General features: G+C 45.1%; 1 protein-coding gene and 1 long non-coding RNA gene across 4 annotated transcripts; both read left to right on the forward strand.

Moving 5' to 3' along the window:
- The first annotated feature begins 2,452 nt into the window (after nt 1-2,452).
- Nucleotides 2,453-11,300, forward strand: COQ7 (coenzyme Q7, hydroxylase). 3 transcript variants are annotated; one of them, XM_059155010.1, is made up of 6 exons: nt 2,453-2,610; nt 7,292-7,470; nt 8,891-9,005; nt 9,760-9,899; nt 10,585-10,653; nt 11,071-11,300. In XM_059155010.1, the coding sequence occupies exons 1-6, from the start codon at nt 2,538-2,540 to the stop codon at nt 11,146-11,148; spliced, it is 654 nt and encodes a 217-aa protein (XP_059010993.1). In that variant the 5' UTR covers nt 2,453-2,537; the 3' UTR covers nt 11,149-11,300. The 3 variants fall into 3 exon arrangements, with proteins under 3 accessions (XP_059010993.1, XP_059010994.1, XP_059010995.1); XM_059155011.1 differs by lacking the exon at nt 2,453-2,610 and adding an exon at nt 2,780-2,924; XM_059155012.1 differs by lacking the exon at nt 2,453-2,610 and adding an exon at nt 2,816-2,953.
- A 9,825-nt stretch (nt 11,301-21,125) lies between these two features.
- LOC131819760 (uncharacterized) lies at nt 21,126-26,364 on the forward strand. The gene is made up of 3 exons (XR_009349325.1): nt 21,126-21,229; nt 22,098-22,175; nt 25,972-26,364. It is a non-coding gene; the product is annotated as an uncharacterized LOC131819760 (long non-coding RNA).
- The last annotated feature ends 290 nt before the right edge of the window (nt 26,365-26,654 follow it).

Raw genomic sequence — 26,654 nt, forward strand, 5'->3', positions numbered from 1 at the left:
AGAAAAACAAAAGAGCACAGAGGAAGGAAGGATGGGATGAAAACAAAGAAAAAACATGTTGGTATTCTCATTTCTTTTTCACTTACTATGTTTCTTCAAAAGTTCTTTATAAACATTTCAGTGGGCTACATAATATAACATCATACAGATGGGTCTTAATTTTTAACATACCTTTGCTGCTTAACATTTTGTTTTGAAATTTTCCTGACAATAACTGGGACACCTATAAATTTTTGTTAACATATTTTCTTTTTAGGGACAGAGACCTAGAAGTGGAATTATTATGTTTTTTAAAAGATTTTTATTTATTTATTTGACAGAGAGAGATCACAAGTAGGCAGAGAGGCAGGCAGAGAGAGAGAGAGAGGGAAGCAGGCTCCCCACTGAGCAGAGAGCCCGATGCGGAACTTGATCCCAGAACCCTGAGATCATGACCTGAGCCAAAGGCAGCGGCTTAACCCACTGAGCCACCCAGGTGCCCCTAGAAGTGGAATTATGATGGTTTAGAAAGAACACACTGGGCCTTTGAGAGGTTTATATTCTCAGTAGCTTTACATGAGAATGTTACATCATCCTTGCTTTCACTAAGTATTTGGATTTTATAAACTATTCCATAGTTTGTTATTTGTAGTTAGAGTAGTTTGAAAATAACTAGCACCTTCAATTATTTTATAGTATATTAAATATTTTATAGTAATTTGGAAAAAAGATATGATCAAGGGTGTGAAGTAGAAAGTGAAAGGCCCCTTCTCAGAATCCCAACCCTCTAAAGTTACCAATATATATATATTTTTTAAAGATTTTATTTCTTGGGACGCCTGGGTGGCTCAGTTGGTTAAGCAGCTGCTTTCGGCTCAGGTCATGATCCCAGCGTCCTGGGATCGAGTCCCACATCGGGCTCCTTGCTTGGCGGGGAGTCTGCTTCTCCCTCTGCCTCTGCCTGCCATTCTGTCTGTCTGTGTTCGTGCTCTCTCTCTCTCTGACAAATTAAAAAAAAAAATCTTAAAAAAAAAAAGATTTTATTTCTTTATTTGACACACAGAGAAATCCCAAGTAGGCAGAGAGGCAGGCAGAGAGAAGAGAAGAGAAGCAGGCTCTCCGCTGAGCAGAGAGCCCAATGTGGGACTTGATCCCAGGACCCTGAGATCATGACCTGAGCTGAAGGCAGAGGCTTAACCCATTGAGCCACCCAGGCGCCCTAAAGTTACCAATATTAAATGTTTTGTTCTATATCCTTCCAGAAATGCATCTTTGACTTTTTCCTTTCATATATATACCCTACACATCTGAAAAAATTTTTTTACTTTTTTTTTTTTTAAGAATTTATTCACCCATTTGACAGAGAGATAGCTCAAGTAGGCAAAGCGGCAGGCAGAGGGAGAAGGAGAAGCAGGCCCTCCGATGAGCAGGGAGCCGGATACAGGACTCCATCACAGGACCCCAGGATCATGACCTGAGCCCAGCACAGGTTCCTAACCGACTGAGCCACCCAGGAACACGTTTTTCTTTCTTTCTTTCTCTTTTTAAGATTCTATTGATTTAACAGAGAGACAGACAGCTAGAGAGCAAACACAAGCAGGGGAGAGGGAAAGGGAGAAGCAGGCTTCCCACTGAGCAGGGAGCCCAACATGGGGCTCCATACCAAGACCCTAGGACCGCACGACCCAAGCCAAGGCAGACACTTAATGGCTGAGCCACCCAGGCGCCCCTGAAAATTTATTTCTGTTGGACAGATCCCTTGAAGGAGGTTTGCTGTATCATTGGATTTGCATTATTTTAAAAATATACAACAAAACTTGAACAGTTACGGAATCACAGAAATATTAAGGTAGCGATGTCCCGTATACCCTTTGCCCCCCACATGCATAGTCACCCTCATTCTCAGCATCCCCCCTCAGAGTGGTACATTTGTTAGAAGTGTTAAGTCCTCTCCCTAGCCCATCCCATACCCAAAACAATTTGCACCAAAATAAATACCAAGAGAGAAGTGGAAACAAAAAAACCTAAAACCACATTCTTTGTACAAAAAAAAAAAAAAAAAAAAAAAAAAAAGAGATCTAAGGCTCCTCGGATATTAGTCTCACCACCTAGAGACACTATTGACCATGTGAGTTTAATTTCAACATGCAATTTCTACTGTTTTAAAGCCAATGTAGGATACACACAGAGAAAACTCTCCTTCCTGTTGGTAGAGCAAAAAATACAATGGCTGTGCCAGTAAAAGATCCCTTCACGATCCTTTTTCCCAGGAATTTACCCTGGCAGGATCTCGGGAAGAGCAATTCAGCATCCTCATCTCTAGCAACCCAAGCCTCTTTCACAACCGTTGCTCACCTGAGTGATTGATGGTGATCATGTCCAATAGTCTCCTTCCACTTGCCCTTTCCAGCCAATCGAATGGAAGCAGGGGCCTAGGGGCGTGTCCACCGATGGGAGGGCACGCAGTGTCTTGTCATACGTCTGCTCTGCGTCATCAGTCTGCGCTGAAAGCACTTTTATCCCGCCTCGCGCAGGGGAGTGGGTATCTTGTCACAGCAATGGGCTGCGCCGCGGAGCCGGCGGGTCGTTCCCTGTGGCAGCTGCGCACGGGCGCTCTGCGGCCGTACTCAGGTAAAGTAGGAGGACGGCCGCGGCCGCGCCCTGAATCGGCGGTCCAGGGAATTTTAGCATGTGGCCTGCACTGGAGAGGTCACGGGGGGTGGGGGGGAGGTCAGACGTTCATAGACGTCATAAGGCTGCGACGGAGAGCGACTTCGAGGCGTGAACCTCGGGGCGCTGATAGGCGGGGCGGGAACCGTAGTGCGTAGGGAGAATGCGGGGTGGGAGGGGCGTGGTGGTCAGCGGGGACGCTCGGAAGTGTCCTCTCAGGGTCGGCGTGTTGTGGCATGACGTAATGGCACACCTGTACCGGGCCGTCTCTGCAGGTGTGGTGGGCATTCCAGGCTGAGTACAGGTGGCGACCTTGAACGTTCGGTGCCCTGCGGGTGTTATTCTAGCCTTCGCTCAGGGCCTCCGTAGGCACAGTGTGGTCAAGCGACCAGAGGCGTGGGCTTGTTAGAAGTGCGGGTATTAAGGAGGGCACGTATTGCGTGGAGCACTGGGTGTGGTGCAAAAACAATAAATACTGTTAACGCTGAAAAGAAATTTGAAAAAAAATTCACTTTATATATATATAAATTTTATATAAATTTAAATATGTTTTATATAAATTTAAAATATAAATTTTACATATATATATCATTATAGAAAACTCTGGAAGCACGTGACTTATTTTCAAAGCTGCTCAGTAAAAACTACCCAATCCTCCAAGACTAAAATAATCACGAAATAGATTGTGAGCTTTTGAAACTGCATATTATTATAAAATTAATAAATAATTAACGGAGTGGGGAAGGAAGTGCAGGGTCAAAGGTCCCACCCCCGACTTACACGGTCGCTTTGTCTGCATTTTACCAAGACCTTCGAATGACTTGCATGAAGTTTGAGAAGCACCAGGGTGGTGGAAGCATGTAGAAGCATAGTAATCGGGATAGGGAGATGGGACCTTCTCCCATTCCCCGGTCTTTCTATCCTTTTTTTCATCAGAGCTGCGTCAGAAAATTGTTGTGAGGTCGTTTTCTCCAAAAGTTAAAGCATTCCGGAACCACCTAAAGATTTTTGCCTTTTAGAAATAACCACTTGTGCTTTTGATGACTAAATGTGCTTTTTCTGCAGCCGTGTTCCATTTTTAAATTAAATAATTTCAGAGAAATTAAATCCTCATGGTAAAAGCGGAAAACCAGTATTGCTGGCTCCTAATAGAGTAATTTTTTTTTTAAAGTGCTGAAAACAAATTAATGAATTGTGTTAGATTGTCTACCAAGGCCTGAACCCCAAACCGTCTTTATGCTTAAAGGGGGGGGGGCGGGGAGAGGGAATTAGCAAGTATTAGGAAGGTATTTATTAACTGAGACATTCTCTTCAATGATATTAGAGGAATTGAGAAAGATTTAAAAGAGAGTAACTCTAACTACCTGGGTGTATTTAATGCATGTTTATAAACCACTTAAGATCTTCCCATATACCATTTAAAATCTCCTAGGTATCATCATTGTTAGGTGTTTCACAGTTTGGAAAAGCACTAACGTAAAATGATGTATTTGAGAGCTTCAAGCACTGGCCTCAACTTTATTTTACTCAAATTTAAAATGTGTGACAGTGCAGGGAAAAACTCAGAGGATTGTTAAACGTGACTTAATGTTCCTTTGTTGAGCCAATGAGCATAGCAGATTAAGAATCATTCTTTTTCATTTATAAAGTTACTTTGCTTCCTGTATCTCGTTTTATCTTTATGATAACTACGAAAGTTGTTACTATTATATGTTTCCTTAAAAACGAAATAACCTGATTATTATTGCCAATTTTATTTGTAAGTAATGGTGATTTTGATTTGTCCAAGGTTACTGTTAGAGACAAGAAACACATTAAGTAATCAGTAGTCTCTGCCTCCACTGTGGGGCTTAAACACAGCCCCAAGATTAAGAGTCTCATGCTCTACTGACTGAGTAAGCCAGATGCCCCAACCATCCCATACTTTTTAAAGACACCGTGCAGAGATCGTGAAAAGGTAAATGGCATACATTTCAAGACCCAATCTTCCACACACCCCACAAATAAATCATTTATTAGGTGCCGGAATCTGGAAAAGTGGTGGCAGTGCTAGGGAACTGTGTAGTATTTTTTTTTTCCTTTTCAGATTTTATTTATTCATTTGAGAGAGAGCATGAGTGGGAGAGAGCCAGAGGAAAAATCAGACTCCCCGCTGAGCAGGGAGCCAAATGTGGGGCTTGATCCCAGGACCTAAAGATCATGACCTAAGCTGAAGGCAGGTGCTTAACCATCTGCCCCCATAGTATGTTTTTAATAGAAATACAGTCCTGCCCATTAGAAGCTGTGTATTTGAACTCATCCTGTGTACTCAGCCCTTTGCTATTTCCCCTTAAACGTTGTGTTTGTTTGTTTGTTTGTTTGTTTTAATAAGTACCTGGTTGTCTTTCCCATTAACATGTTTTGAGATAGGAGTAACAAATGAAAGAAGCAGCATGCAAGATTATCTTGAGAAATAGGGCCAGCACGTCATTTTCAGTTTCAATCTGTAGGAGTCCTCTTTCTGCGAGGAGGCCAGGTTAGTGGGAGCACAGGTCCTTGGAGTTGGAGGCAACAACTTGGGACAGGCTACCTTACCTTTGTCAAATGTGCCAAATTGTTCTCCATGTAAAAACATGGTCATGACCAGAGTGACCTGCTGTGTTATGGCACAGATCTGAGTGGTACATTATACCTGGCAGAACTTGCCTCCATCCAGTTGTTGGTGTCCATCTCCTGGATTCCATCAGTTTCTTTTCTTTTCTTTTTTTTTAAGATTATATATACTTATTTGACAGAAGAGAGAGAGAGAAACAGGAAGAGAGGGAACACAAGCAAGGGGAGTGGGAGAAGGAGAAGCAGGCTTCCCACCAAGCAAGGAGCCTGCCGACAAGGATCCAGATGCAGGGCTTGATTTCAGGACCTGAGCCGAAGGCAGACACTCAACGACTGAGCCATCCAGGTCCCTCTCCGTCAGTTTCTTGAATCAGATATGTTCAGTGAGATGGAGCAGTTCATGCAGAGGAATGGCTCAAAGCTAGGTCACCATATTTCAGACCCCCATGTCCATGCTCCTTTGTTTAGTGAGGCATTTAAAACCCTGGTTGAACCTGGTCGAAAAGTTCAAATTTTATCCAGCCTGTCCCATCACCTTGTGTCCAAAGCACTCAAGCCTTTTAATGAAAACCCTACAGATGTACTCAAAGTGAAGTTTTCCACACATTTTTAGGCTGTAGAAGTTAGGTTAAATGAAAAGAAGTCTATATTAAAGATCTGGTAGTCGTGCTTAAGAGCCTTGAAACACATCTCAGGGTGATACCAACACACATCACAATTCACATTACAAACTGACTGGCCTCACTGGATCTCTTTTTCATATCTGCTTAATGAGCTGATAACCCCTTATATACCTGAACACATTGTAAAACTCTTAGGGGAAAAACTGGAGATGCCTTAATGCAAAGCTCAGAGAATACAATCAAGGTGTTACTACTAGGAGATTTTTTAAAAGACAAAATTTAATCCGTCCTGAAGAATTTATATTTCGAAGAGAGGAGTTGAACTGATAATGTACCATAACAATATCAAACCTAAGCTCTAAGGCTTATTCACCAAATCACATGCTCCAGGCGTTTTGAGAGAACTTAAATCTGTGGTTCTCAACCTTGGCTGCAGAAAAGATTCGTGCACAGAGCTTTTAAAAAATCCACGGCAAGATCGAATGGGGAGGAGCATCCTGGTTTTGAAAGCTCCCTAGGAGGTTTGGTGCAGCCAAGGGTGGGAACAAAGCAGGCCTGGAGGGTAGGTCAACCGGAGAACCAAGCTCTTCTAGAGGCCCCATGTCTCACTGCCACGTCAGCTGCCTGCTGAAAAGCCAGGTTCAGTATTTCCAGATCTTTTTATGCTTCATGTGAAGCCAGAAATCCAGATCTTTAGGTAAAATATATGTTTTAAGTGTTGGTAACTAATTCACTTTTTTAAAAGGTGGGGTATATGCCTGGCTGGCTCAGACAGGAGAACATGTGTTTCTTGATCTCAGGGTCATGAGTTCAAGCCCCATGTTGGGTGTAGAGCCTACTTTATTTATTTATTTTTTTATTTTCAAAGGATTATTTATTTATTTAACAGAGAAAGAGAGAGAGAACAGGAGAGCACCAGCAGGGGCAGTGGCAGAGGGAGAGGGAGAAACAGGCTCCTGGCTGAGCAGGGACCCTGATGTGAGGCTCCATCCCAGGACCCTGGGATCGCGACCTGAGCTGAAGGCAGCCACGCAACCAACTGTGTGCCACCCAAGTGCCCTGCAGATAGCTTGCTTTAAAAACAAAACAGGGGCATCTGAGTGGCTCAGTGGGTTAAAGCCTCTGCCTTTGGCTCAGGTCATGATCCCAGAGTCCTGGGATCGAGCCCTGCATCAGGCTCTCTGCTTGGCGGGGAGCCTGCCTCCCCCTTTCTCTGCCTGCTTCTCTGCATACTTGTGATCTCTGTCTGTTAAAAACAATGACAACAACAACAACAAACCACTGCAGGTTAAACAATACATTTATGGGCATATATCATACTTATGGTATCTCATCTGTGACCTTTGTTCTGAGGTGCCCCTTTCTTCCTGTAGAAGGAAACATCTCTTCTACCCGAGAGTAATAAAGAATAAACATTTGCATTGCAGCTTTTGGAAGAAGAATCAGTGTCAGGTTTTCCAGTTCAGGAATGACCTTAGACAGTATGAGTCGGGCAGCTGTGGATCGAATAATCCGGGTGGATCACGCAGGTGAATATGGAGCGAACCGAATCTATGCAGGACAGATGGCCGTCCTGGGCCGGACCAGTGTCGGGCCAGTCATTCAGGTGGGTACTTCATTGTCCCTCTCAGCCTGGTCTTACTGAGCAACGTGGGGATCCAAAGGCCTTAGAGTCATGAATCACATTACGTTATGCATTTGCAAGGGAGAGCAAAAATTGCCTATCAGGGTGGGAGCTTGGGAGTGAAAAGTATATTATTCTTATGTATAAAGTACAAACAGACATGTAGTACATAAACGGATATGTGGTATATATGAGGTACTAAAATTTCATCGTGTTGTGGGATAAAAAATGGTTAAGAGTCATTGCATTAGGTGAGAGCACCCGTTGCGGAGAGGGTGTGAGCCTGTCCCCAGCGGGGATATTTTATATCTTCTACTGAGAAGCAGAGGGGGGGGCCTGGACTTTGTAATCATAAGGACCCAGGTTCACATTCCAGCTTGCTTCCACCACCTACCTGTGTGACTGACCTTGGGGAAGTTACATGACCTCTCTGTGTCTCCATTTCCATGTCCATACCTACAAAATGAGCTAATAACATCTACCTCATTGGGTTTTGGTGAGGAATAAATGAAGTGGCACAGAGCAGCTAATACCATGTCCGGCGTGCAGTAGACCCTCAGCACAAGTCAGATTGCCTGCTCTGAGTTCTCGGACAAGTTCCTTAGCCTCTCTGTGCCTCACTTCCTCTATCTGTATAATGGGGGTGATAACAATAGTAGTTTGTGCAGATTAAATGAGTTGCCTTCTTAAAGCTGTTTGACGGCGCCTGGCGCTTAGGAGTGCATATAAGTATTAGCTCTTTTATCATTATCCCTTTTTCCTTTTTTTTTTTTTTAAAGATTTTATTTATTTATTTGACAGAGAGAGATCACAAGCAGGCAGAGAGGCAGGCAGAGAGAGAGGAAGGGAAGCAGGCCTCCTGCTGAGCAGAGAGCCCCATGCGGGACTTGATCCCAGGACCCCGAGATCATGACCTGAGCCGAAGGCAGCGGCTTAACCCACTGAGCCACCCAGGCGCCCCCCTTTTTCCTTTGATGTAAATGATACTTGCTTTCTCGCAGTTGAGAAGGCAATGACCCAATAGGTGCTAACGGTGCCCTCCTGATGTCGGAGTGGGCTGAACATCTCATTTCTCATTAGTGTGGGCCTTGTCCCTTAATAGGCTGTGCAGGTCCGAGAACTTCTGCTGGAACCAAGGTTTGGGCCCACTTAATGGGAATTGAGAGAGAGGCTCTTCTCTCGGTTTGTTGGCACTCTCTGTATCCACAGTGCTTTTTAGTCTGATGTTTTGCTTTTTCCCTCCAGTGATTCAAGGGGAACGGGGGAAATAGCAGTTCCCATTTATTCGTTCCATTTCCACTTTGCTTCCTTTTCCCGCCCTGGACAGGGCATGTACCTTGCCTGGTATACAGCACGTGGCCTCCATGTGATGCTCAAATGTCTTTACTGTTTTTTTTTACAGAAAATGTGGGATCAAGAAAAGGATCACTTGAAAAAGTTCAACGAGTTGTTGGTTGCATTCAGGGTGCGGCCGACGATTCTGATGCCCTTTTGGAACGTGGCGGGGTTTGCACTGGGTATGTGTCTGTCCAGAAGAGCTTACGTGAGCTTAGGGGTCTGGCACAATTAAATTGTTAAAGTACCGATTCCATAATTCTTTTCATGTTCTCTTAGAACCTTCTTATTTCCTTAGTCTTTTTAAAAGCTAAATGGCCCCTTTTTTTTTTTTTTTTGCTTAAATTTATTTAAATATTTATTTATTTAAATCAGTACTTTTATAAATAGAAGGCACAATAAAAACAAATACAACAGAGGAGGGAAAGAAAGAGCGATTCAGGTGTGGCCAAGTGATAATCCCTGACACAGGTTCTAAACCTGAGATAGCACGCTTTTAAAAAAGAGAGAAGAGTAAATGTTAAAAGAGAATCAAAGACACACTCACCCCAAATGAAGACTCTCTTCTTGCCGTAAGCAGAAGGTTCAGAAGAGCCCTGAAAAGAGAATAGTATTCCTATTCTGTGATTCAGGATTTCACCTCGTGACCTGATACCACCTAACACAGAAGTTCTCATGGAGGTAGGTTGCTCCTAAGGATACTAGGCAGCGTCTGGAGACATTTTTGGTTGTCATGACCAGGGCTTCTGCTGACGTGTAGTAGGTAGAGGCCGGGGAGCTGCCAAGTGGCCTATGATGCCCAGGATGGCCCCCGCAAGGAATTACCCAGCCCCAGAGCCCGTAGTGTCGAGGTGGATGAACCCTGACCTGACATGATCTCCCTCCGTAGTGTGGTATTAGGCCCATCCTTTCCTGCTCTGGATTTGACCGTTCCAGGTGCGGGAACCGCCCTGCTTGGGAAAGAGGGAGCAATGGCCTGCACTGTGGCTGTGGAAGAGTCCATAGCACATCACTATAACAACCAGATCAGGACGCTGATGGAGAAGGAACCTGAAAAATACACGGAACTTCTTCAGGTATTTGAATATACTCTGGAAAGAGGCCAATAAGGGAGAAAAGGGTAGGTATGCAACTTAATAAGAAGGAAAAAAATAGAAAGGTAGGGAATGACAGGCCATAGAAACCTAGGACAGTGCCTCATTCTTAAGGCAGGAAGAACAGAAAGCCAAAGCCATGGGCACTGGTCCCGGCTGTGACCCAGCCCTGTCTCCGGCAGACTTGGGACCAGAAGCTGTGTCTCCTGAGCCCATGCTTTTATCCTCCACTTCTGGGTCATCCATAGCTGCTCAGCAAATGCAAGCACAGACTCTTCAGATTAAATAAATGAGCTAACGGGTATCTTCAGGCAATTTTCTACAGCAGATAAGGGAACTTCAATTTTTTTTTAAGTCTAAGTTTGGGGTTGGTAAACCCCGGTCTGGAGCAGACCACCTGTTTCTCTAAATTGTTTTGTTGGAACAGCGCCGTACCCATCTGCTTACATGTCTGTGGCTGCTGTTCCCCATATACTGGCAGCATGGAGTAGTTGTGAAGAGAACCATCCAGCCTGTGGAGTTTGGAGTACTGACTCCCTGACCCTTTGTAGGAAAAGTTTGCCTACCCCTGTCTTGGGCAGTAGTATGAGGCTTTAGCCTCCAGAAGAAGACTGGACAGTGGGAGAGTTGGATGCTGACTTACTCTGATTTCTCTGTATTTAACCAGGTGATAAAGAAATTTCGGGATGAAGAGCTGGAGCACCATGACATAGGCCTTGAACATGATGCACAACTGGTAGGGGACCTTCCTATGTACTGTTTGCTGGTGGTGCTTTGAATACCTTATTAGGAAGATTAAGGGGCGGGAGGGTTTTCTTTTCCAGAGAAATAGATTTCAAAGTAACCACCCAAGAAAGCAAACCAATATACGGCTTTGACAGAAAGGCAAGCAAATCCGTGCTCCCCACTAGGAATCTTACTTCCTCCTTCCTCCCTCACCATCTCCCCTGGCAGCTTCCCCCTTCCCGATGAGACACTAGGTGATTCAGATGTTCTGGCAGTTATGGAACCATCCCAACCTTGTGAATTAAGAGTCTGTTAGATCTTACGTCTTACCTAGAGCGTTCCAGCCTGGCCAGACCAGGCCATGTCTTACTGCTACAAGTGAACATAGAACATACTTCTTTCGTTTGCTTATTGTCATTTTTAACAGGCTCCAGCCTACACCGTCTTGAAGAGCCTCATCCAGGCCGGATGCAGCATGGCGATATATTTATCAGAAAGATTTTAAAGTATGTCCACTTTCCCCTGTTTATAAAGGATGACAGTGACTAAATGAGTAGCGTTGGCAGAAAAGGAAATGTGCAATTATCGTTATGTGAATTTTGTTAATAAACTTTAAGAAGTTTTTGTTTTTTCATTAATAAAACTCTCTAGTGTTGATTTTTTTCCTGTGCTGCCTTATGCCAGAAGGCCGATTGTTCACCAAGTTCCAGTTACAACAGACGAAGCCTGTCCTTGTTTGGTCCACGGTTAATTTTTTTGCAAAACATCAAGAATGAATCGTTAAGAAAATAATGGAAATCTTTTTTTTTTTTTTTAACCTTGGAGAAAGAAAGAGTGTGAGAAATGTGCATGTGTTTCGGGGTTGGGGGTCAGGAGGAGAGAATCTCCAAGCAGACTCCCGGCTGAGCTCAGAACCCAGTGCAGCGCACCGTGGGGCTTTATCTCAGGACCCTGAGATCATGACCTGAGCCGAAACCAAGAGTCTGACGCTCAACCAACTGAGCCACCTAAGTGTCCCCAAAATAACAGAAATCTTTTTTTTGTAAAGATTTTTATTTTTTATTTTATTTGACATACAGAGATCACAAGCAGGCAGAATAGCAGGCAGAGAGAGAGAGAGGAGGAAGCAGGCCTCCTGCAGAGCAGAAAGCCCAATGTGGGGCCCGATCCCAGGACCCTGAGAACATGACCCGAGCCGAAGGCAGAGGCCTTAACCCACTGAACCACCCAGGCGCCCCAACAGAAATCTTTAAGAATAAAAATTTTGAGTTCACTTATAACCAAAGGTAATTTAAAACACGAGGTTGTTGAAGATCGACAAAGCCAGACTGTCAAATCCTTCAATGGAGTGGAAGACTGTCATTGTTTTCTGGCCTCTTTAGCTGTTCCTTCTCTCCTCTGGATTTCAACATGCTAGAGGGTTCCACGGTGTGGTTCTTGGCCCTGTTCTGTCTCTCCTCTTTTTCTTGGTATCCCATCCGGCCTTGTGGCTCATTCCTCCACATTCCTATTTCAGCCTAGCTTTCTATTCCCAAATATCCTGCTGCCTACCCAGCCCCTCCACTTGGACATCAGGGAGAACCTCAAGCTCCTCTTCCCTCCTCCATCCCGGTGCCGTACTAGCCGGCCTTCCTCATCATAGTTAATAGCAGCTCCATCCTTCTGGTCCTCAGGCCCAAATCTCTGGACTCACCTTTGACACCTACCTAAATCCCTCCCCTATCTGCTCACCCAGGATATCCTACAGGCTCTGCCAAAGCCTGGATTATTTTAGAAGCCTCTTTACTATTCTTCTGGCCTTCCCTGTCCTCCGACAATCCGTGCTCAACCCAGCAGCCACAGTGGTCCTTTGAACTGTAAGCCAGGCCATGTTCCGGCTCAGCTCAGAACCCCTCAGTGGCTTTTCCCAGTTCCCTCAGCATCAAAGTCAAAAGTCCCTAAAAGGGTTTCTAAGAACCTGTGTGATCTGGCCCTCTGACCGCTTCCCCCTTCCTCGGTCCGCTGCAGCCACGCTGGGCTCCTTGCCGTTTCTCAAAATACCGGCACTCTTTTGTCTCAGGGCCTTTGCAATGGCTGTTTTCTCTCTCCCCGCAGTGTTCCTTCCCAGCCACATGGCCAAATCCCTCACCAATTCTCAGACTTTCGTTTCAAATGTCACCTCTTAAAGGAGGCCCACCTTGACCACCTTTTTCAGAATTGCAAACCCTACCCCACTCATGCATCATGCCGTGTGCTCAACTCCTCCATTTCTTTCCCCACAACACTTAACCGCCTTCTGGCATCTTATATAATGTACTTACTTGGTTTTTGTCTATTTCTCCCTGCAAGACTGTAAAGGCTGTAGGGCAGGAATCTTTGTTTTAATCACTGGCACATAGTCATCAAGGGGATTCAATGAAGAAATAGCTCTCCGTTGTTCACAGTCCTTTTCATATAACTAGTAATTCAAGACTACTCCATGTGCTTCTCTGCAAAATTCAGTAGAGTTTTATTGAAAAGATGCTACCAAGGCAGGCTGGGCCCCTGGGTTCTGGTTTCTGTAGAGTATGCTTTACTATAAAACTCAATGCCTGCCCAAGAGAGGGGGGAAATGCTACCAAGAAACCAAAGAAAAGCCATTCTCCGTGCTTCTTGCTGATGACTTAAGAAAACAAAACAACAGCAACAACAAAAACCAGGCTGGACATCCCCATGCAAAAGAATGAATTTGGACCCTTAAAAGCTTTTACAAGAATTAACTCAAGTGGATTAAAAATATAAATGGTAATGCTAAAGCCCTAAAACTCTTGGAAGATGCAAGGGTAAGTTTGGTGACCTTGGATGAGACAATGGTTTCCTAGATACGACACCAAAAGTACAGGCAACAAAAGAGAAAAACACGGATTGGATTTTTTTTTTTTTAAGATTTTATTTATTTATTTGAGAGAGAGAGACAGTGAGAGAGAGCATGAGCGAGGAGAAGGTCAGAGGGAGAAGCAGACTCCCCATGGAGCTGGGAGCCCGATGCGGGGCTCGATCCCGGGACTCTGGGATCATGACCTGAGCCGAAGGCAGTCGTCCAACCAACTGAGCCACCTAGGCGTCCCACACGGATTGGATTTAATCAGAATAAAAACTACTGTGCTTTTCAAGAAGGGAAAAGAACCCACAGAATGGGCGAGAATGTTTGCACATCATAGATGTGATAAGGGATTTGTACTGAGGGTATATAAAGAAGTCTCGCGACTCAACAATAAGATAAATAGGCCAGTTAAAAACAGGCAAAGGGTGGGGCGCCTGGGTGGCTCAGTGGTTGAGCCGCTGCCTTCGGCTCGGGTCATGATCTCAGGGTCCTGGGATCGAGTCCCGCATCGGGCTCTCTGCTCGGCAGGGAGCCTGCTTCCTCCTCTCTCTCTCTGCCTGCCTCTCTACCTACTTGTGATTTCTCTCTGTCAAATAAATAAATAAAAATCTTTAAAAAAAAAAAAAAAACAGGCAAAGGGTTTGAAGAGATGTGTCTCCAAAGAAGATGTACCCATGGCCAATAAGCATTTGAAATGAATGCACAGAAACATTCGTCTTTAGGGAAAACCTCAATGAGGTAACACTTTGTGCACAAGTATGGCTGTACTCAAAGTAGAAAATGATGTGTTGGCAAGGGTGTAGAGGTACTAGGTCCTCATGCACTGCTGGTGGGAGTATAAAATGGTGCAGCCCATTTGGAAAACAGTCTGGCAGTTCCTCAGTCAGTTAAATACAGTTACTATATGATGCAGTAACTCCTCCCCTGGGTGTAAACCCCAAAGAAATGAAAAAAAGAGTTCAAATAAATAGAGATATATGAAAGTTCATAACATTATTTATAATAGCCATAAAATGGAACCAATCCAAATGTCTATCAGCTGATTAGCAGATAAACAAAATATAGCATATCTATACTATGGGATATTATATAGTCAAAAAAGAAAAGGAAGGAAGTACTGATAAGTGCTACAGCATTGATAAACCTTAAAAATGTGATCTTTGGACACAAAGCTTCAAAACCGAAGATGAAAATGCTGGAAATGGATGGTGGTGGTCGTTGTCCAATGATGTGAATGTACTTAATGCCACTGACCTCTTCACAAAACACAGTTAAATGGGAATTGTTATGTATAGTTTAAAAAAAAAAAAATTCTGGGGCACCTGGATGGCTCAGTGGGTTAAATCCTTTGCTTTTGGCTCGGGTCACGATCTCAGGGTCCTGGGATCGAGTCCTGCATCAGGCTCTCTGCTCAGCGGGGAGCTTGCTTCCCCCCTCTCTGCCTCTGCCTGCCTCTCTGCCTACTGTAATCTCTGTCAAATAAATAAATAATCTTCTTTAAAAAAAAAAATGCTAAGTGAAGGAAGCCAGACAAAAAAGGCCACATATTGTATGAGTCCATGTATATGAAATGTCCAGAAGAGGCGAATCCATAGAGACAGAAAACAGACTAGCGGTTCCCTATGGCTGTAAGGAATGGGGGGTAATAGAAGTAACTGCTAATGGACACAGTTACAGTTACTTTTTGGGGTGATGAATGTTTTAGAATTAGCTGGCGGTAATGGTTGCACAACCATTAGAAAAAAAAAAAACACTGAATCGTACACTTGAAAATGACGATTTTTATGGCATGTGAATCATAGCAATGAAAAAATACAGGATTGGGACGCCTGGGTGGCTTGGTTGGTTAGGCCACTGCCTTTGGCTCACGTCATGATCCGGGGTCCTGAGATCAAGTCCTGCATCAGGCTCCTTGCTCGGAGGGGAGCTTGCTTCTCTCTCCACCTCTACCTGCCACTCTGCCTGCTTGTGCGCTCGCTTGCTCGCTCTCTCTGACAAATAAATAAATAAATAAAATCTTTAAAATAAAATACAGGATTTATAGTTTTATGCTGCATTGGAAAGCAAATTTTGATCCTATCTATTGAATAGGGAAACGATTTTTTTTTTTTAATGTGTCACCCTTCAAGTCAGCAAAGCATGTCAGAGCCTTGATTTTCTGAGATGCTGGTTTTGTTTCTTGCCCTCCGATATCAAAGCTAATTTTGTAAGCGGTGCAGCCAGGAATCTTAGTCATATAAAGACATTTTGTACAATACTTATTAAAAGCACAGATTTCTTGCTGTTTGTTTAGCAACCCCTTCAGAATTGATGGCTGATGGTTTATGCTTCTGAGAGCTTCCAGAACAAGACCAGAGAGATTTTCTGAATCCCCCTGTGGTTGTTTTTAATTCCATTACAGCTTGTCCTCGTGTATTAACAAGGTAATCTTGTCTTTCCCTTACTTTACGGCTCTGACCTTTCAGGGAAAATGTGATTTTAAAATTGGACACCATCCAAAGATGATGCCAGGAGGACAAAGGATGTTATTTTGCAAGCAGCATAGTTCCAAAGAGGCAACCCAAGGTACAGTTCTTTGCATGTATTTGATTCTCTTGCTACTCAAAGTGTCGTCCACAGACCAGCTGGCGGCATGTTAGAAATGCAAAACTCGGACCTCCTCCCCAGACCTTCTGAAACAGAATCTGCATTTTTAACAAGATGTGGTCGTTTTAGACTCTGTCCCCACATTCCTTGATACTCCTCTTTTCGGGGAGCCCGATTCCCCTTGCCTTGAGTGTGGGCTGTGTACTTGGTGACTTGTTTCTCACCAGTGGTAGAAATGGAGTGTGACCGCCCGGGCTGCCAGCTCATAAAAGACTATTTCAGCTTTCACCTCTCTCTCTGGGATCACTCAGTCTAGGGAAAGCCCACTGCCATGTGGTAAGAACGCTCTAGCGGTTAATCTGTAGAGAGGGTCACATGGCGAAGAGCTGAGCCCACCTGCCAGTAACCAGGTATGGTCACCATCTGGGGAGAGAATCCTTTAGCCCCAGTACTGCCTTCAGATAATGTAGCTCTGGGCGACATCCTGTCGGCAACCTCACGAGAGACCCGGAGCCAGGATCACCCAGGTAAACCACTCTGTCCTGACTGTCAGCAGCTACTTTTGATAATAAATGCTTATTGTTTTCAGCTGCTGAGTTTTGGGGTGATTTGCTATCCAGTAACAATTAACCAACACACAACACATCCAGGTGATTTGGAAGCACATCAGTGCGACAAGCTGACCTAGACCATGAACTCCTAGACAGCAGAGGCCGTTTTAGTCATTTGCGTACCTTCTGAGCTTAGCACAGCACCTCACACTTAGTAAATTTTTGCTGGACCAAATATAAGGTTAAATTGCCCTGTTTTGTTTTGTTTGTTTGTTAGGAAATGAAAACTTTTTTGTAAAAAATAATGCATACATTCGCATGGTGAAATATTCCAACAATGCTAAAGGGTACAGTGACAAGAAAATCTCTCTGTAGACTGCTGTTGCTTATCAGGAAACTGTGACCACCTGCCTTACTTTGTGATTAGCTACTGTCGCATAAGACAGTGCATTGCTTGCTTTCTTTTCCACCCTCACTTCCCAAAAACATAGTTGCCTCGAAATGAAACGGTATAAACTCCACATAGGTTTAAGAAACACACAACACTGCTTCCAAACTTATCTAGAAGTAACCACTATTAATAATTCATTATTAAATAAGTTTTATTAATAATTATTAATATTAATGATTATTTTAATGATTTTGATTTAATAATATAATCTGTAATCTAATATATAATATTAATAATAATTAATAATAAAATATTAATAATTATTTAAAGAGTCTCCAGACTCTTTTTTTAAAAATATTTTATTTATTTATTTGACAGAGATCACAAGTAGGCAGAGGGGCAGGGAGAGATAGAGGGGGGAAGCAGGCTCCCCGCTGAGCAGAAAGCCCGACGTGGGGCTTGATCCCAGGACCCTGGGATCATGACCTGAGCCGAAGGCAGAGGCTTTAACCCACTGAGTCACCCAGACGTCCTACCTCTCCAGACTCTTAAAAAAAATCTTTTATCCATACATGTACACACCTCTGGAGTCGGATCATTCCCCACATGGGACGTGCATCTTTGATCTGCAGTTTGCATTTTCCTTTTGGTGACCTCCATTGGCCATCTTTCCAGAAAATCAATACCTATAGATTCATCACATTCCTCTGGTTGGCGCAACACTCTTCCATTTCACACCTGAGCCACCAGCTCCACCCAGAGGCCGCCTCCCACCCATCCTGCCCTGACTGCCCCCCCCCCATCCAGTTCCCACCACAGCCCCCCGGAGCCCCTGCTCTCCCATCCCCCTTTACAGAAACAGTCTGCAGCTGCCGCAGGTGCCAGAGAGCCTTGAACTTCACCACCACGCCACTTGGCCTCTAATTTCCCCTCTTCCTCTACCGGTGGACATTTGGGTTATTAATAACACAAAAATTTGGGGATCACTGAAAACACAGTGTCTGGAATTTCGGGAGTGGAGATCTCTTTGGGGTTCTTAGCCCTTTTAGAGATTCACTGCTCTTTTGAGAACGTGATAAGAAGTCTGGATCCTCACCCCAGGGCCTTCTTAAGGCCCTCTTTAAAACTTCTTGATCTGGAGAAGAAAATGTGACCTTCCTCAACCCGGGGAACAAAAGAAGCCTTTCGTCAAAACTGCTCTTTCCTGGCTCTAACGGAGCACAAAGCACTTTCCTGCTGAATATGTTTTCAAAGGTTTAAAAGCCTTCTCTTGCCTTCGGGGACAGGCTTCCTCCCACTCCTGTCTCCCGAAATGGCAGCCCTGCAGGGCTGCGACAGAACAAGACCGGTCCTTTGATCCGGATCATGTAGAAAGACGGGCTCCCGGGCGCGCCAAGGGCAAAGGAAGGTCCTGAGCGTCACGGCGCCCGCCTGCGGCCACCAGAGGGCGTCCTCGCCCTGAGTTCCGAGTCTGGGCCGTGGCAGCCTGCCCTGCTGGTCACCTCCAGAATGACACAGGGACAACGCCTGGTGAACAAGGCGTGTTGTGATCTTCGGACCCTAATAATCCCACCTCCTGATGGCTGCTGAACGGGAATGGCTTCTTACATTTGCACACTGCAGGAGGCGGAGGGCTTAGCTGGCTGTTGCAGTCTGCGCCGGTCCAGACTTGAGAGCGGACTTGAGACTTGACAGAGGGAGGATGCATTTTCTTTTTAAGAAAGGGAAAAAAAGAGGGGCGCCTGGGTGGCTCAGTGGGTTAAAGCCTCTGCCTTCGGCTCAGGTCATGATCCCAGGGTCCTGGGATTGAGCCCCGCATCGGGCTCTCTGCTCAGCGGGGAGCCTGCTTCCTCCCCCCTCTCTCTGCCTGCCTCTCTGCTTACTTGTGATCTCTGTCTGTCAAATAAACAAATAAAGTCTTAAAAAAAAAGGGGGGGGGGAAGAAAACACAGGGGAGGAAGATTGGTCTCTGTCCAGGGGCACCACATGGAGAACATCAGCTTCAAGCACTACATAGTATCCAAAGGACTGCACTGAATGTTTGCTTATTCACTAGTTCAGGCTGCTCCCTGGCACACCTTGCTCACACATACCTTCTTCTGATTCAGAGGATTGGCCCTTTTTCTGAGGAAAGCGATTTGCCCTTCTAACTCACTTTTCTTGTAAGTGACGTCCTCCCACACCCTGTGCCTTATCTCCATACTTCAGCTTCCTGCCCTGGTACTGCATTCTGTCATCGTCCTGCTGTTCCGTGCTTTCCTACCCTCTCCCCCACAGAGTGTGACCCTGTTAGAGGCAGGGGCTGTTCCCACCCTTCACTGGTCTTCACTGGTCCTCAGCCAATGTCAGATAAACTAAATCTCGCTTAAAAAAAAAAAAAAAAAAAAAAAAAAAGCACCCATGTGAACACATAAAATGAAACAAAATGAATTGACACAGTAATCACAAATCATGACGATCCTCCTGATCCCCACATGAAACACAGTCAGAAGCTGTAGAGGGACCCGCTCCGGTGGGGGCCGGAAGCACAGGAGAGGAAAGGATTCACTGGAGGCAGAACAAAGGAGTTAGAAGTTTAATGGCTGCATCGCAAGGAAGGCGCAGGCGGGACCACAGAGGAGAGGCTGTCTGCAAGGAGGAGCTGGGGGCTCTAGTTAAAGGGGGAAGTGACAAGTTTGGGGACGTGTGGAAGTCTCCTTTCTTGGTACCTGTGCCTGGTTGTAAGGAGTCCATTGGTCAGCTGGGGCTTATGGATATTTGGAGATGGGTCGCCTACTGAGCCCGTGTGCCTTCAGCCTAGTGATCCCTGTGGACACTTGGACCTTCCATGGTTTTCCATTGCTCAAGCCTGTTGCCTAAAAGCAGCCTCTACAGAAACTTCTGAATGAAAGTCCAAAGTTGGGAAGGAGGGTCAGTCTTGGAGTGTCCTTCAGTCCTCTAGTCCATCTGCATCCTGGACCCGGCGTGAGCCTGGCAGACCTGTAACCTGCGACCCTGTTTCAACTCTTTTTCCTCAAAACGCCTTTTATTTATGGCTATTGTGTTTTGTTTTGTTTTTTTTTTTGAGGATTTCCCTTCGTGATACTTTCTTCCTTTTTTAAAATCTCAGTTCTATTTCTAGGGTTATACAGAATTTCTAATTCTTATTCCTGGAATATGTAACTGGGCATGCATATCAGAATCAGCTCTCAAGATTAAAAAAAAAAAAAAAAAATCTGTAGTTGCTCCTGCTCCACTCAATCCTACTGAAACAGAAGCTCCATGGCTGGCCTAAGGGATGAATATATCTTAAAAGTCACGTGGAGCTCTGATGTGCAGGCCTGGCTAAGAATCAGTGGTTTCATTCCCCAAGGGCTTTATTTTAAATCTGCCCTGAAAATGGATGCTTTTCCCCTGCTTTACATTTTATTTTTCTGGGCTGATTCCGGACTCCCATTCTGTCCCACTCTCTTCCTGCACTATTTTCTGTTAAGATGTGACTTGTTCCAGTTTTCTCCAGCCCATTCAGTGCCATGACAGCTGGAAACATGTTCCAGACCAAGTTGTCTTCATGGGTTGGAAACAATGGTGAAGAGCAGTGGTTCCCTGTTGTGCTGGGCGCAGGAGGGTGGCGGGGAGAGCAGCCTTTGTATGATATTTTCCATGCTTAGCTTCCAACTGGCTTTATTGAAACAATGAAAAAAATTGTGTTGATATGCTACCTGTTGCATTTGCTTGCTGATGCTGTGTGTATTTATGTTTAAATATGACACGGTTATACAAAGAATAATTATCTCCATCTTTTGATTTTTAGGGAACATATTACTCTGAATACATGGTTATGCAAAGAATAATTATCTAAATCTTTTGATTTTAAGGGAGCATATTATTCTAAGTCCTGTGGAATAGAAAAAATTTAGAATGTGAATTTCATAGTCGCTTTTTTATAGCATTTAAAAAAGACACAAAACATCCTACCTTTGCTGTAATAGGGAGTATTAATTCTGCTAAATGAAAAATCCAGAGGTTTTCTTCAGGTAGGGTTTGATCCAGGAGTTCAAACCAAAAATGTTGTCTTCTCTCTCTCTCTCTCTCTCTCTCTCCTCTCTGCTTTGCACAGTGTCAATATTAGGCTCACAATGACCCCTAGCCCCCAGTGGCTCTCCTTGTGTGTGACAGCAGAATCAGGGCACCACTTCCAACATCACCTGCTAACACTCTTCCATCCACAAGAAAGGTGAGGATCTCTTCCTCTAGCTTCTGCAGAAGAGAGGAAGCTTTGATTTCCCAGAATCCACAGCACATACCCCTCCCCACTCCAGACTCATTTTTCTCCAATCAGGTTGCAGTCCTCACCATCGGCCAATCACTTTGGGCCCAGGGGATTGTGGAGCTCTCATTGGCCAGACTTAATCACATGGCTGCTCCTGAACCAAGTGGAGTGGAGACGGCTCCACCCAAGCCACATGGGCCAAGAGTGGGGTGAGGGTGGTTCCCACACGGGAAGCCAGAGTTCCCTCACTGGGAGGAGGGAGAACAGATATTGAGCAGGACAAAACACCAGATGTTCCCTGAGGCCTGGAGGTCACGATGCAGACAGAACCTGAGTGGTTGTAAATGGGGCATTAGGTTTAGGATGGACTGTGGCAGGGAAGACTAATGGGGGAGGGGAGGAAGACATTACTATAGGGTTCCCCTTGGGGGTGGATGAGGACCTGGGTGAGGGCTCTATGATGACAGGCAGCAGAGCACGATGGTCTACACCACCTGGGCTCACCATATCAAGACCACCTCTCCAGAGGAGAAGCAGGATCCATTTTCTGTGTTCAGTGGACTGGGCCACAGAGTGCCCAGACATTTGGCCATACAGTATTCTACGTGTCTTTTTGGTTGAGATTCACATTTGATGAGGTAGACTGAGTAGAGCAGGTTGCCCTCCTTAAAGTGGGTGGGCCTTGTTCCAGTCAGCTGAAGGCCTGGCTAGAACAGAAAGTCTGACTTTCCCAGAAGTAGGAGGGGGCTCCTGCCTGATTGCTGGACTGGGACATTAGTCTTTTCCCGACTCAAGACTTGAACTGAAACTTCGGCTCTTTGGTCTTTTGCAGACTGGAACTATTCGGTCGACTCTCCTGGGTCTCCAGCTTGCGGACTACATTTGGGGACTTAACAGTTTCCATACTCACGTGAGTCTCTTTTTCTATATATCTTGATCTTCTTGGTTCTGTTTCTCTGGAGAACCCTGACTAATACAGGACCCAAAGGAAAGATGAGTCAATGATGAGTTTCAGGCTGATTGACTAGGAACATTCTCAAAATATAGGACAGAAATAAGGAAATCGAATCAAGGGAAGTGGTTGGTTTGGGGAGAAGACATTTTTTTTTTTTTCATTCACAAACACTTATTTAATATCTGTCCTGTACCAGATGGAGGGCCAGTCACTGGGGATTTAAAAATCCACCCAGTTGGGAGCCTGCTTCCTCCTCTCTCTCTCTCTCTCTCTCTCTCTCTGCCTGCCTCTCTGCCTACTTGTGATCTCTGCCTGTCAAATAAATAAATTTTTTAAAAAATTATTAAAAAAAAAAAATCCACCCAGTTGACTATACCTTGATTCTCTCTTCAGCCTCACTCTCAATATTGAATTAAATTTGTCTCCCTGAATTGCCTTCAAGTCCATTTCTTTGGCAGGTAGAAAGGGTTTCCATTAGGATCACCATCCCCCACCCCATCCTTTTAGATCCACAACATATTTTTTTATTCAGGGCTTAGGAGGACCATGGACAAGGGCGAGGTCATCGAAGAGCTTTTGTATGTGGAATCAGAAAAGAGAAAGTCACTGGGATTGATCAAAGCACATGGACATAAAGTATATTTTGCAATTCCACGTGATTCAAGGTGCTAGGCAGGGTGTTGCTAACAATCTTAAATGTTTGTTGTGGGGTGAGATGGTGTCTGAAGAAAAATGATCTGCAGTGATTCTGTAAAATGCCATTAGTCCAAACAGGCCCCCGAGTAGCAGAAAGATGGGTGGGGAGTCAGAGGGCATCTCCAGGAAGAGAGGAAGAAGACGCCCATCCTGGGTGACAGCTGAGCCTCAGAGTTCTGCCTCCTGAGAGTCCCTTCATGCTTCATGCTTTATCCCCCTCTAAGGGAAGGGAACTTTAAGAGACATGGCAAGGACCACCCCTGCCTCCCTGGACTTCCACAGGGCCTTGTATTTATCCGCCCATTTCCATGGGAGCCCAGGAGAGGTGCTCAGACTGTTAAATCATCTTGGGTGAGGGGGTTGGAGGATTGTCCATTCTCCAGGGCGTGAATCTAACAACACGAAGCCTTCCCCTCCCTCCCCCTTTCCTTCTTTTTGTTCTAGATGAACAGACATAAAAGAGGGAATAAATCACTTTACAAGAGACTCTGCTTTGGATATTGATTTCTAAGCAGGCTTGAGCAAAGCTGGAGAATATTTGGAAGTTGTATCAGATTTAAGAAAATTCAAACGCATACCATCTTCCCCGCATTCCCATCACCTCTTCACAAGTACTGGCCACCATCCTCTCTTACCTGATGCCACCACAGTCTCCAAGTTGGGTTCTATGCAGCCAGCATTGTCTCCCTCTACACGGCCATGGGATGTGATACATTTGGACTGGTAAAATATAAGCAGAAGTTCTTAGGTGGGACTTCAGGGAAAGCTTCTTAGAAATGGGGGCAGGTAGCTAAAGCCTTTACTTGCCTTCCCCCAAATCTTGCTTCCACCTGGGATGTAGATACGATGGCTGGAACTCCAGCATCAGTTCCACATGTGCAAAATCACATGTATACAGCATCATTCAAAATAGCAAAAAAAAAAAAAGTAACCAATCTCAGTATCTGCTAGGAGGGGACCAGCAAGCAACTTATGATTCAGCCACATCAGGGAATACCCTGCAGCCATTAAGAAGAACGAGGTGGCTCTATTTGTTGTAATATGGAGACCTCTCCAAGACTTACTATAATGGGAGTAAACTAAGATGCAGGACAGAGTACATAAGTACAGCTCAACCCCCAGCTAAACCACTTCACTAGCCCGATGAGGGGGTGGGCCAGCGGGCTAAATCTAGCTGTTACTGTGAATCAGTGTTTATTGAAACACAGCCCTATTCTTAATTTACATATCTATGGCTGCTTTCCCCCTACAAAACACACTTTAATACCTGCAACAGAATCCTTACAGCCCACCAAATCTAAATTATTTACCTACTGGCCCTTTACAGAAAGCATTTGTGACTCCTGACCTAGGCCTTGCTCTCATTATGTCTAAAATGGGTTCGCAGAAACATGCCTTGGTTCACGGAGATTTTAAGGATTATGGAACACAAAAGCATTAAAAACTACTTAGCATTTATAGTAAACCCCTCCATGAACAAGGGTAATCATTATGACTTTGTCACTGAATCTTACTCTTTTTTCTTCCAATGGAAACTTCCCTGCAGCTATTTAACAAGTGTAAATTTTTTGCAGGTCCAAGTAAATTACTTAAGATATTAAAGAATAGTTTCCAAATCTAGTAAACGTGTGTGTGTGTGTGTGTGTGTGTGTGTGTGTGTTGGGGGAGTTGGCACCAGCTTGAGGGTAGGAAACCAATATTTGTCAAGCCTCTACTATGCACCAGGTGTGGGATAGATGCTTTCCTGTGTTACTTCCCTAAATTCTTATTACCCAGGAAAGGACGCTTGGAGCTCAGAAAGAAGGGGTGCATAGTCTGTAACCCCTTTAGGAAGTCTGAGCTGGGACTCGAATCTGATGCTGATCCCCCCCCGCCAAAGCATACGCTCTTTCCATGAGAGAAGCACCTCACTGTTGAGCTATGTCCACAGCACATCTCACCCGTGGTTTGCCCATGACCATCCTGGTCAGAGCCTTTTTTTTTTTTTAATTTCTTTTTTTTTTTTTTTAAAGATTTTATTTATTTATTTGAGACAGAGATCACAAATAGGCAGAGAGAGAGGAGGAAGCAGGCTCCCCGCCGAACAGAGAGCCTGATGCGGGGCTTGATCATAGGACCCTGGGATCATGTCCTGAGCCACAGGGAGAGGCTTTAACCCTCTGAGCCACCCAGGCGCCCCTGGTCAGTGCCTCTTGTCCAGCTTACTTATCCGAGGCAGCTGTTTTTCCCTCTCAAGTGTGAGTCTGGACAGTAAGGTCCCCACTGTAAAGGACGACCCTTCAAATACCAGCTCAGTGAGGGCTGCGATCTTTGTTTTGTCTACTGCAGGTTCTCAGCACCTACAACAGAGTGTGGCGCATAGTAGGTGGTCAGTAAGTGTGTATTGAATCAGCGGAATGTTGAGTGACTTATCGGTAACCCACACAGGTAGCTGCCAGAGAGCAGGAGCCACACGGGGGAGAGGACTGTTCTGTTAAAAATAACTCTGAACATGCCTGCATGCCTGGCTCTTGGGTCCTCTGTGTGGTTACAGCAAACTGTGCCTCGTTTGGGGTTGGGGGATTTTATTTATTTATTTATTTAGTCATTTATTTTTTAAAAATATTTTATTTATTTATTTAACAGAGAGAGAGAGATCACAAGTAGGCAGAGAGGCAGGCCCAGAGATGGGAGGAAGCAGGCTCCCTGCCAAACAGAGAGCCCGATTTGGGGCTCCTTCCCAGGACCCCGAGATAGCGACCTGAGCCGAAGGCAGGTGCCTAACCCACCGAGCGACCCAGGCGCCCCAGGGTTGGGGGATTTTAGCGACACAAATTGAACACCCACTTCATACCGGATACGGTTCGGCATCCCAGATGAACGAGGTGAGTACTGTTCAAGGCCGCCTAAAGAATGGGGGACCAGGGGACAGGGGCCCCCTCATGCAGGGTCGGAAATTAAACACATGAAATTGAGCCCCGGGTGGCTTTGCCAAAGAAAAGCAAGGTAGATTATGTGCTCAGCACAGCCCTGACATGAAGGCAGGGCTGATAATCCATCCCTTTTATTCACACAGTATGTCGTGGGCCACTTCCAGCTGAAGAAGAAAGCCTGACCTTTGGAGAGGGGCTATAAAAAGACAGCCACATTCACTCCTTCTTCCCCACAATGCACCTTCCACAAAGGAAGACAAGTGAAGGATCTCCGTGTTCAAGTGAAAGGTACACAAAGGCAACTTGGCATTTTGTCAAGCTCATGGCCAGAGCACAGAATGGCAAGCAAGATGCTGCTTAGACGGGGACAGCCTGATGTGGCCAGGCGAGAGCCGGATGGGGGTGCTGCCAGCAGAGAGGGGCGTCCTTGCCCTCCAGCCCTCCAGCACCGTCAGGCTGGGGCTGGAGGCCGTTCAGGAAGCTGCCGGAGAGCCCCCAGAGCCAGGAGTCCGTGATCCCTGACAAAGCTAACTCTCAAGGGCTTAGAAATCACATCTACGGGGAGCTTGGGTGGCTCAGTGGGTTAAAGCCTCTGCCTTCAGCTCAGGTCATGATCCCAGGGTCATGGGATCGAGCCCCACATCAGGCTCTCTGCTCAGCAGGGAGCCTGCTTCCTCCTCTCTCTCTCTCTCTCTCTCTCTCTGCTTGCCTCTCTGCCTACTTGTGATTTCTGACTGTCAAATAAATAAATAAAACCTTTAAAAAAAAAAAAAAAAAAAAAAAAAAAAAAAAAAAAGAAATCACATCTACATTTGTGATGGGCTCA

This window comes from Mustela lutreola, chromosome 17, assembly GCF_030435805.1.
Source record: "Mustela lutreola isolate mMusLut2 chromosome 17, mMusLut2.pri, whole genome shotgun sequence".
NCBI lineage: Eukaryota > Metazoa > Chordata > Mammalia > Carnivora > Mustelidae > Mustela > Mustela lutreola.

What these genes read in the sequence shown, in the direction of transcription:
- COQ7 (XM_059155011.1), top strand. Translation starts at nt 2,813, where the DNA reads ATGCGGGGTGGGAGGGGCGTGGTGGTCAGCGGGGACGCTCGGAAGTGT. An exon ending in AATACACGGAACTTCTTCAG is followed by an intron (nt 9,900 to 10,584) that starts GTATTTGAATAT and finishes GTATTTAACCAG; the next exon opens with GTGATAAAGAAATTTCGGGA. An exon ending in TTGAACATGATGCACAACTG is followed by an intron (nt 10,654 to 11,070) that starts GTAGGGGACCTT and finishes CATTTTTAACAG; the next exon opens with GCTCCAGCCTACACCGTCTT.